Below are 12,111 nucleotides of genomic sequence, written 5' to 3'. Positions count from 1 at the left end.
TCCTGACGTGTAGACATAGGCTGTAAAACCACAGGGAAAACATCATTAGTGGCAAAGGCTGCTCTCCATTTTAAAAGAAACTGGTTCTCCCTGCCTCAATCCCTCCTTCAAACATCCCCGTGCCAGGGACATTTTATGAACACTTAACGCAGTTTGTCTACTTCAGGTCTTTTTGGTCGGACTTGAACGCCCCTGGCTATACGCTGCTGGCAGGAGTCACACGCTGGATGCCCAAATAAGTTTTACGGGCTGCTCGGGCCCCTCCGTTTCTAGTCTTCTGTGGAAAAATACAAGCATCTTGTGATGGGAGAGATGTGGAAATATCAGTGTGTAGGTTATTTAGGCATCTTAAATCTGCAGCAAGTAACAGATTTATATAAACTCTGCAGCCATTTATGACTAGCATTGGACGATGCTGCACTGGAAAATTAAACACCGCTAGCTGCTTTCACTCGCTTGGTAGGTTCAGTTCTTTACGGTATTTTCCACCTCAACAGACGTCGTCTTTTGTTGCCAATGTTTAATATTAAGTTAATTCAACGTCAGATGAAGTGGACCCGAGTAAATAATAAAAGCAGTTCTCAAATTAACGTTTCACTTTTTGAGACGGCTAAAAACTATTCAAACCAATTTGTGGAAAAACAACAGCCCCCTAAACCATTGTTGTGTTTTTTTTTTTAGCCTACTTCATATTGTTGCTAAAAAACTATTCACAATTTATCAAGGCGGTATTAATACATGACATAATAATTTTTTTTAGTTGTATGATTTATAAAACTAATCTGGTCTTTGAGGATATTTGCAGCTCTAACATGTCAATTCCTTTTGAGGAAAGATGCAAATGTTTTTACTTTTATTCAAATGAGCCTATTTTCATGTGAAAACATTACTACTGGTGTCTGTTTTCCTTGTGAGCGATCCTGTGGAGCGGCACGGAGGCTGTTATGAGATTATTAAAACTCAAGACGTTGGCTTTAAAAGACTGGCAGTGAATCTCGTTGGAATACACAAACTGTATCTCCTCTGAGTTATAGACAGTAGTAGACATATTCTGGTCAGGAGTCTCTATCTAAACCAATAAATCATGTGACTCGGTTTCCAGAACTACCAAAGAAGCCTAAACCCCCGCCCCCCTGCCATGTTATAATAAAGACTTTACATTTTTAAGACATCTAAGCTACTGGCCTTTTTCTACTGGTATGCATCAACACCACATGACTGTGGTTGCAAGCTTTTCAACAGAGAAAACGTCACAGGAGTGAGGAGATCATGGGGTCAGGTCAGTAGTGTTTACACCTACAGAGCCTGACAACAGGAAGTCCATTCATTTCTGTTTATGCAGCAGACACAGAAATTGGTAGAAGTTGATGGAAATCCTGCAGCCGAGGCCGTCTTGCTGTCTGAGTTAGATTTTTAGTCTTAAAGCTGATTTCATTTTCTTCATCGATTTGCTTAAATATTCATTCCCTCCTCCTATTTTAGCTCCGTGGTATTTTTAGAGTCGGTTTCATATCATGTTTTAATATTTGCTTTGCTTCTGAATCAGCATTGTTTGCTTTTGTTTTCAGATGCCATGAGTCATGTGGGGGAGCAGCAGGTGACGGTTTCGGTCTCGTTTGTTTGTCTTTAAAATGAGATGAAATTATTACATACTTCTCACTACCTGTAATTGTTGCATTATATTTTTTTTTAGCTTAATTTGCTAAATTCCTGTCTTTTTCATCTCTCCAAATTATAATTTGAAGTTAAAAGCGTAAAAAAAAAGAAAAAAGACCTTACTCTCTTCAGTAGACAAAGTGAGACATTTTTTTTGGGAGAAATTTTTCCAAAAATTCATGTCAAAGTACGCAAAGATTTCCCCTTAAATGTAAAGCTGACGTCACTCAGAGTTTGTCCACTCACGGGCTAGAAACTTTAAGTCTCCAAAGCCTCTGGAACGACGCATTGGGTGGGCTTCAGAAACCAGGAGCGACCCGTCATAACATTTCTCAGTTTATCGCCCGGGCGAGCTGGTTTATGTCTGAAATAGCCATAGTCTCCGCAGCGCCGTAGTGGAAACAACGTGCTCTGTTCCCGACCGGCTACTGGAGCCATATTAATCTGCTATGAGTGCCGTACCCTCACCTTTATGCACTCACCAGCAGTATGAATAAAAACGTCCTGGGAGATGGCTCCGGTAATTACTCTGTGTGCAGCTCAGTGTTGGCTTTGATGGAAAGTTTTAGACCAACTGGCGCGACTTGAAGAAGCCTGGATGCTGATGCTTATTAATTATTATTATTATTATTATTATTATTATTATTATTATTATTTATTAATAAGACTCCATTACTGCTTCTTCCTCCCTCTCTCAAACATGTCACATGAGCTATACCCAAAAGGCAGAAATGGGCTTTGGACAATCTACAACTGTTGAGAGTCGCAAGTGCTTTCATCCTCGTGGGCTAAAGGCAGAGGATCTTTATGATTCTTGAGGTCTGCAAAGTGTTGTCTGCACACTGCATCTGACTCATGTGGGTCTGTGTTGGGTGAGACAACTGCTTCCCTTCGAAAACCACTAACAGGCAGTTTTGTGTGTATTGCAAGTGGTCTGGTCCACAGCCTGTGTGTGATGTGTCTTCTGTGGTATCACAGCAGAGCTCTTTTTCTTTTTCTTTTTTGCAGGCACTAAACGCTCGTCTGTTAACTTTCCGGCCAGTTTGCTGCTCCCCATCCCCCCCACCCAGCCACCGGCCTGAAACATGGTGTATTTTTGGAACGTCATTACTCAGGATGTCTTTTATAGGCCAGTTTTTTTTTTTCCTTTTTGCGGTACAGATGCCTTTTTAAATGAATCACGCTGAATATAATCCCCCACAAAAACAGAAAGTAGGTACCAAATACCCTCCTGGATGCAAAAACATAGTTCAACCGACGTAATCATCGGTTTGGCAGTTTGGAGCGTGCTCGTCGCAAATGCGCAGCTCTGGGGCAACATAAACCAAATCTAATCCCTGCGTTGACATCATTGCTCTCAATGAACTCGCTTCAGATTCGTCGCACAGACACACACATCTGAGCGTTTAACGCGCGCGTCTGCGTCAGCAAAAGTCAATATGCAAACAATACGGATGCAGATGTCCTGGAGCAATCTGTGCTCCCGGACAGCTGCTGTAAACCCAGTTTGACGATCAAGCCACATGGAAGTGATGAGAAACACCAGCGTTAACCTTAACGCTCCTGTTAATGGAGCATTTTAAAAGAACATTTAATGGTTGTACTTTTTGTTTTGTTTGCATTCTGGAGAATTCACATATTTACCTCTCAAATTATTCCCTCCAATTGGAAAACTTGTAAAAAAAAAAAAAAACCTGAGGAAGGCCTTCGGGTTTACTTGTCATAGTTTGCAGCCCCAAACAGCTTACTGACAACATCAGCAATGCCTCCCAAGACCTGTCGTCTTATGTAACCGAAGCCTCTGCAGCTCATCCACAAATTACAGTATAATCTTCTGTTTCCATGGATATGACCATCCCAACAGGCTTCCTTCCCCTTAACTCCGAAGGAGGAGCAACCTCAATTTAAAAAAAATGAAATAAAAGTAAAAGCCAGCTGCAGCAGAGCAGTGCAAAAGCCAAGGTCAGGTTGGAACGAACAAAAGAGAGTCTCGTGACAGAGATGACTATTTCTGATGGGAACAAAGAGGGAAGGCGAGGATCAAGTCATTAGGGATCTGCACCTGCTAATGCAGAGGAACATCGGATTCCATCCCCAACACTGATCTGTGAAAGTCTGTATTTGGCTTACTATTAGTTTGATAGTTAAAAATCAGTAGTTTAGGTACATATAAAACAAATCTAAAGTTTACGAGTGCGGCAGAGTTTCGTTCTGCTTCTTTGGATTGGCTTTGTTTGTTTTCATCCATTGAAGAAGGCTCTTCTGACAGCTAAAAATAGGCTAACAGCTGAATATTTTAAAGTAATAAATATATTATGTACTGAGCCTAATCAATCAGACAAACATAAGAAACTAGTTTACTTGTCATGGGAGCTTATCAGATGTGGTGAAAGGAAAGAAGGTTTAAACAGGCCGTTGTCGCTTATCCCAAATGAACCAATTACTGAAAACTTCAAACTAAAAACATCTACGGTATATCCACAGATTTGCCATTTGGTAGTTGCAGCAGTGATATTTTGCGGACAAAGCTTCGAGAAAAGTCAAAACGCCTTTTGCATTTTTCAAATCTTGACTTAGAACCAGTGACGGGCAGACAGGCCCAGAAGAGTTGGATGTGAGCTGAAGCGGCTAAAGACGACACCGTGAGCCGCCGTTATTAAGACCAGACATCGTTTTGAAGCCACAGACAGCCTTTGCTGGGAGGAGGAGAGGTCGAGCTGCTAAAGAGGAAGAGGCTGCGGTACCAGATGATGTTGGAGGGCACGGGTGCATGCCAGTGGAGGTGGGGTTGTTTTTGTAGGTTGGTGAGTTTTTCCTTCAGCAAAGCCAGCAGGATCTTGGGATTTTCGCTAAAAAAAAAAAATAAAAAAAAAGAATGAGGGAGTTTAGTGCTGTCTAGTAATGTCTGGAATGGTGCTAAAATATCTAGCATGATTTTTCTACCTGTTCTGTCTCGAGGGCATTTCATTGGGATCTAAAGTGACGCGTCAACAACAAGACATTGTAAAGTTGGAAGTTCTGCCTCCTTCAGCTCCTTCGTGTCTTTCCCAGCGTTTCTCTGTGAGCTTCAGTGAGCCGTGGAAGGAGCCCCCCTCAGGGGCGGGAGAGCAGACTGAACTCCCCAGCAGAGAGTCTTCCTGCGCCTTCTGAATAATAACATCGTCTCCACACGCAGATGCAGCCCATATGGAAGCTGCTTAGCATATTACGGTAATCGAGTCAGCGGAAACGGGCCGCGGTGTTTCAGACTCACCTGTGGGTGGCTGCCGAGATGCAAAATCAAATAGAAAGTAATGGAAATAAAGGCTTATTGGATTAACACTGGTGGTGGGAAAGGCGTTTCGTGTTGCAATGAGCAGGAATTGGATAAAAATGTTTGTTTCATTTTGCTGGCGAAGGTTATGGAAGACGTCGAGCGTCGGAGGGAGAGGTTGAAATGCAGGAGGGAGAAATATTGGGTTGTTTGGAGAGCACCGGGAGCATTTAATTGAGTTCTTAGGCCTGTAACGTTTCTAAACCACCGTTTTATGGTGCAGCTTTAATATGCATCTGCAAATGTAACAAAAGAAAATGGTTTCTCACAAGATTTCAGGGGTTTTTTTCACCCTGACAGGTCCACTTTTTTGCTAAAAAAAAAAAAGTGACGCAGATAGCACACAGTGCCGCTCCAGTGAGCACGCATTTCTTACATTCCTTGAATTCCTGAATGATATTATGTTTCCCAAACTATGATAATGTCAGATTCCTTTGAATTTCAAAGAAAGACACTTTCTGTTTGTTTCCTAGATTTTACCTTTATCCACGGTGAGATTCCCATGGTGGGCTAGCCTTGAGTGTTAAAAGATTAGAAACAAAAATCGATCAAATGACGTAACTGCATGTAGAACAGCTTGCAGGTTTTGAAACGGCGTTATGGGTTGAGTTCCTTCACTTTCCGCGCCAAACCTTCTGTTTTTCACAATAAAATGTTTCCAAACAGCTGGCCCTTTGTCAGTAATGCAGCAGTGAATTACTTCATGCTAAAACAACTAGAAAAAAAAAACTCCCGTCTGTTTGGCACTTACATCAAAAAGGCTTTAAACTGTTTTCTTATAAATACTTTAATGACTTGAAATTTTTATCACATTTACAATTAAATAGGGTTTAGATAGATACTAACAGTAAATCATGAGCACAGGGCACACAGTTTTCAAAAATGTTAGATAAATGATAAGTACGCATAACTCACTACACACACAATGATTGTGGCTTACAGGCAAATATTTAGAATATGACATAAAAAATATTAAAAAAAACAGTCCCCAGAAATGTTACATTATCATTGTAATGATGGGAAAAACTTGTCATCAGCAACCTTCACCAGAAAGGCAAGCCACACAGAGTTACCGCTAAAGAAGCTGCAGAGCGATTTATTCAGTGATATTAATGGGAAGTTAAGTGGAAGGGAAAAATGTTTAAAAAGAAGGAAAAGCTGCAACGACACAACGCAAAAGGAGCCCAAACCAACCATCGGCGGCATAATTACTCACGTCCCTGGCAGACATGGAGCTCAGCATTAAAGATAAAAGGTCAAAAGATCAGTGAAATTTTTATTTTCCGAGAACAATGATGCCACAATCATCACAATTAACAGAAATAAACATTAGAAATATATGACTGCCTGTGTTATTGATTGAACTAAAGCAACTTTCTGATAACATTTGGATTTATTTGAGGAATATTTGGTCAAATAAAGTTTGTACCGACTCCATGCTATTGTAAAACACTTTACTATACAAAGTATATTTTTTATTATTATTATTATTATTAAAAGCGTAGCGACAATCTCCAACCAGAACCCAGCCCTGGACAGTGGTAGATGGGCCCGTTTTCATCCGGCTGACCCCGCCTCTGGTAAATGCAGGGGCGCTCCATGTGACGCTGGGGCTGTAACAAAAATCCAGTATGGCGGAATCTGTCAGGAGATGAATTTTCTTTCCCCGTCCGCGCCCCCCCCGTCGGAGTCTCTAACATGGGAGAGAAATAAAAGGCAAACCGAGCGGGACACACGTCGGGACGCCTGGCCCTCCGCCTGGCCCGTGTTAGGTGAGCCGGTTTGTGCGCCTTGCGGATGAATGTGTGGCCGAGCAGCGCCGCTTTCATGTTGGTGCTCCGCCAGGGATGCGATCCACACACAGGGATTCATCAAAACAATGTCCGGCTCAAGTTTCCACACCGCTCCGCTTCGCTTTCGTTTTCCACGGCTACATTTCAACGGTCGTCCGTGGGTCTGAGTCGTGTTTCAAGGCGGTAGGACTTATTTCACCTCTTTTCGGGGAATTAAGCCGTCTTTTTTTTTTTTTTTTTTTTTTTTTTGTCCGGCTACGGTTTGTTGCGCTGTTGCGGGCGGGAAGTGAGGGGCGATGTTTATTATGCCGATTGTTGCTGAGCTATTTATAGAGCAGCAACGAGCCGTGGGCTTTAGCGTAAAATACAGAGTGAAAACACTTCTCCGGAGCTATTCTGACCGGGCTGCTGGCATGGAAAAGGTGTAAAACTGAGGTCCAGGCCCGGATATTTGTGTGTGAATGGTTCGGGATGGGCGGTGGTAATTCTCTGCATGCGTCAATCTTTTTTCTTTTTTGTGAATGGGGGCGTACGGACTGTTAAAGCTGTTAAAGCGACATCTGAGTTGTAGATTATGGTGGGTTTAAAAGCGCTGCTTTGCTCATGTTTCTGCAAATATTGTGCAGAGGAAGTGGACTTTTTGTCCTTGTATGTCAGAGAGTTGTGTTTTGTACTGGAAACAGGCTGAGTGTATGTGAGCCCTCCGTTTTTAGGGATGGGGTTACAGAAAGCTGTGTCATCTACAATCGGTCCACCGATGCATTTTCTTGTGTTGTTGATTCCAGTTCCAAATTTTTGAAGCTAAAAGCTGGTATATAACATACAATTATTTGTTTTGAACCCATAAATTAACAGTTGAAGTTGAATAGATTTTAAAAAGGAGATCATCTTTTTTTTCTTTTTGATTAAGCAGCTTAGTTCTGATATACATTGGTTCTGGCTTTTGCTGCCTCCTGCTCATACCGTCATTCATACCGTCATTTCGTACTCACGATGCAGACCTTTCGATTTTATCGTGAAAAAAGTTGTAAGTTGGTTCACTTGGTAACCTACAGAAGTTACTATAAAAATATAAAAAACCAGTAGTAGAGATTGAAAATACAAAATTTATTCAGCACTTGGTTGTTTCATACTATTTGTAACATAAGTCCTAACATTTTCTTCCTGCAAGAAAAGCTGCTTTGCAAATAATTTTTCAAAATTCACTCTTTGTTTATGCTTCAAATTATTTCTAATCCCTAGCTTTGTCAGTCAGTGCAAGTGCGTTAATGTGGCTACAAATTAATGTTTTATTTCCCATTTTTATGAATGTTTATCTATATAATTGAAATCATGGCTGCAGGTGTGTGATACATGAAAGATTCTTTGTTTGTATCTACAAAATAGCAACGTTTGTGTAGGAATGGGGGTAGAACATATTGAAAAAATACTCCAGAGCCTGGAGTATTTTTATTATGGTACTGCTGCTTTCTTTTTTGCTATTTTGTAGCGAAGCCACATCCACGTAGCTTCATTGTTTATTTTATTTCATGCACGAAAAAGTTGCCTAAGAAATGGTGTGGTCTACTTACTGGGTTGTGCCAGTCTTACAAAAGATTTACAGAAATGTTTGTTGGTTCTTCACAGTTTGCTCTCAGGACACGAGGGATGACTCGAATAAATAATCTCTACTAGCAGGAGATGGGTACCGTTACCTTGGTTTGATCATAACGATTCTGATAATAAGGTCTATTTGCACAAGATTTCATGATCAATTATGTCCATATTATTTAAAAAAAAGAAAAATGAAAATCTCCAGATCTTATATTAAAAGAATATGCACCGAATTGGACCGATATCAGATATTAATATTGCTTTTATGTCCAGTAACTTATACTGAATTGTATCTTGTGTATGCACATTTTGAAAGTATTCTGACTACAGTAATAGAGAACATTTTAAACAATTACTTTAATTAATTTGAGATATTTCAGCTTCTTGTGGTGATTTACCAAAACAAGACGCTACCAAAAACAAATAAACCTCTAGTTGTGTCCACTCCTCTTCACATAAACTTTGACAGTACATCATTTAAAAGTAAAGTTGCTGTAATCTGTTGCGTGTTGCAAGTTGCATCTAGACTTTTTCTGTCAATATAAAACATCAGAACTTTTTAGGATTGACTTTTCTCTTCTTTTGAAAAGCAATCATCTGATAAAGTCTGATACGGTTATTTATTTGTTGTTTTTAAATAAAAAAAAAGTGTTAAAACTTAGAGCAAAATGTGAAATGATTTGCCTGTTATTCACCCAAAAACTGCACTGTGGTCAAAAATATAACTATATGAGTGTGTTTGTTTGTTTTAAAAAAGCAGTTTTATTATTGGATTTGACATGGCTGCACAGGGTACAGGTCTGATAAACAAAACAAAAAAAAAAAACATTGTCACACTTGTAGTCGTTATTGTTTAAAATTTTATTCATATTTCATGTTTTTCACATAAAATTACAGCTTCTCTGTAATATTTAGGAAATGTTCCACCTCCGCGCTGCTCCCCGTGAGTGCTTTTCCGTCATCGCCACACTTTGGGCCGCAGGGCATGTCTCCCCAGTTCTGTCACCCTGCATCAAGCCAACGCGTCTTGGGGGGACAATGGTCTCGGACGTTCGCGTTAATGCCCCCCCTCCCTTGACAGATGAGATACCCTTGGAGAATGGTGTTGCAGCCAGCTTCTCCCTAAAACCTGGACCCTCCCCTTCCCAGCTCTGCCCCTTCATCACAAAGTGTGCGTGCACTGTGCAGTGACCGACTTTTTTTTTTTTTTTTTTGGCGGGGCGGGGGGACAATTTGTCCTGCGGCTGTACTGTCTGGCCCCTCTCGTCTTGAGACCAACCCCCAGCCTTTAATGCACACACACACACACACACACACACGCGCACACACACACACACACACACACACACACACACGTGCATCCGTCCTGCTTCGAACAGCCTCGGAGACCCTCTGCCAGGGAGTAAACATCCACGCCGCTCCCCCTCCCCTCTCCCACCTCCACACCAACCTCCCCCTGGGGCAGATCTACCCCTTCTATCTGTGGTGCTTCAGGGTTAACCACTGATTACATCTGACACTTAAGCTTTGGGCTCAAGGCATTCAGGTTACCCCCCCCATTACCTTCCAAAGAACATTAAAGTACAAGTATTTATTATCAATAACAACAAAGCAAAACCCTTTCCAAAATAAAAAGATCACCTTTTGTGGATAATAGTTGCAATTTGGGTTATTTTGTACCCAAAAAAATTCTGGTGACCTGCATCTGTTTGACCAAAAAAAACTTCCTCGAACATATTTATAAGGAACTTTTTCTGGTGTGGCTTTCAACAGCTGTTACTTACAAATACATCATTGTGGTGTCTCATAAGGACTTTTTATGAAGTATGAAATGTTGTGGTCAGAAGGAACTTTGTTCTTCTAAATAAAACAGCAGGAATCTCCCCTCCCTTGGCAACCTTTTTCCTCACTCAGTCACCATTGCTTTTCCCAACTTTAAATAATCTACTTGGAGTCTCCTGCGCAAATTCATTAGCGCAAACTGGTAAAAATGAGGATCAGAACCCAAATTGGTGGACAGAAGGCGTAGCATAAAACTTTATGCCTTAAAAATGTAAGCATTCAGTCCCATCAACTGGATGGATTTAAAAGCAAATATATATATATAGCTCCATAATTCTTCAAAGTGTTTAACTAAAAAGAGAAACAAACTGACTCGGCGTTACGGGTGAGAGGTACAAATTGGTGAAGGGGCAAAATGACCCGGAGCCACGTTTTCTACTTTTTTAAAACTCACGTTGAGAAGTAAAGGTTCAATTTGATCAGCAGCAAAGTGCCACATTATGCCTTTTCCCCCCTTTCACACTTTCTTACCATTTTGCTCTGAAGATTTTAGGAAACATTTTTCAATCGGTAAGCATAACCAAACTTTTCCTCTCCTTTAACTCTCCTCCAAATCAGCAGAGGCTTCGCGTTTGACGCAGATTTTACGAAAATAACCCGACGGAAAACGGAGAACGTTCGCAACCGATTCCTTCTGTTTTAAAGCAGGAAAGTTCCGACTGTTTTTAAAGAAGCGGTAACGACGCTGTCCTTTCTGTCTCGTCTCCTAGGTTGATGCTGATGCTAGACAGCGTGCTGCCTCTTTAAGTGCAGTAGCCACATCATTAGGCTAATGGAGATTGGCTGCTGCTGCTGCTGGACGCCTGCTTCCAGTTTCCTGTTCGACTGTCCGGAGCGTTGGATCAGCCCGAGCTCGCATTTAAGCGGACACTCCCAGACGCCCTTAGTTTTGGCAGGATAACGGCCTCCCTGTGAATAATACTTGCATTACACAAGGACACGCACACACACGCACACACACACACACACACATACACACGAATGTTCACATCTGTTCTGCAGTACAAAAACAAACACACACACATAAACACAACGAGCCGGCTGCTCGATTCGCTGAACTGCGTGGGAACCAACCTGACAGAGATGACATCAAAGAGCCACCAAGGTAAGACTTTTCAGTTCTTTTTAAAAGTTTGTTATTGTTAGCCATATTGTTTTTAACATATAATGTAAAAAAATTCCCATCTCATCTCAAATTTAAATATACTTTTAATTAGATTAAATATGCACGAGCGGAAATATTTGCCCATTCTTCTTCCGGAAACAGCTCAAGCTCAACCAGACCGGATGGAACACAATTTTTAAAGTCTTTCACTAGATTCTCACTTAGATCTGAGTCTGGGCTTTGACTTGGCCATTCTATTGTAGCTCTGGCTGCATTTAGTGCCGTCAAACGGTCAATGGAATGAAATACAGTGCTTTGGAAATCAAGCCCACTGACAATTACAATATTTTGACACAAGACAAAAACAACTCCCAGCAGGACGGGAGTCTTTTACTGTCTCACAATTTGATTGATAATCGGTTTTAAATTTGAACCATATGATTTCTCCTTCAATCTGTAGGTGTGTAAAGAATTGCGAGACAGAATGATAAATGGGTTTGGGTTGTTCCAAGTCGCATCATGTTCGTGCCGTTTTGGTTGTTTTGGCCACCTTTCTTTTAGTCTCTTGTTGAGGCTGTCTCAGTGAGACATTTTACGGGAGTTCTCAATTTTCATTTTACAAACCGAGCATTCGGTGGAAACCAAAACAAGTCCGTATTTTTATCTTCAACAACAACGGGTTCGGTTGTGTCTCTTTCCCTTTTTCATTTCTGTACTGTCCTCTTTGTTTTGGTGTCTTCCGCGTTTGCGTACGTTCCCATACCAACTGCACGGCGACGTCCCGTATAGTTAGAAAATTGAGACTCCCC

The 12,111-nt window shown here is 41.2% G+C and overlaps 1 protein-coding gene across 2 annotated transcripts in view; it reads left to right on the top strand.

Moving 5' to 3' along the window:
* The first annotated feature begins 5,706 nt into the window (after positions 1-5,706).
* LOC106924954 (histone deacetylase 4-like) overlaps positions 5,707-12,111 on the top strand; it is a 64,359-nt gene continuing 57,954 nt past the window's right edge. The window contains exons 1-2 of one of the 2 annotated variants that reach the window (XM_014998927.2): positions 5,707-6,741; positions 10,908-11,302. In XM_014998927.2, the coding sequence (XP_014854413.2) occupies positions 11,179-11,302 (124 nt within the window). In that variant the 5' untranslated portion in view covers positions 5,707-6,741; positions 10,908-11,178. The remainder of the gene's footprint in view (positions 6,742-10,907; positions 11,303-12,111) is intronic. The other variant, XM_014998930.2, reaches the window with a different exon arrangement.

The sequence above is a fragment of the Poecilia mexicana genome, unplaced genomic scaffold, assembly GCF_051168715.1.
Source record: "Poecilia mexicana isolate PSO_F unplaced genomic scaffold, ASM5116871v1 scaffold_2, whole genome shotgun sequence".
In the NCBI taxonomy this organism is placed as follows: Eukaryota; Metazoa; Chordata; class Actinopteri; order Cyprinodontiformes; family Poeciliidae; genus Poecilia; species Poecilia mexicana.
This window is presented reverse-complemented; position numbering and strand designations above follow the sequence as displayed.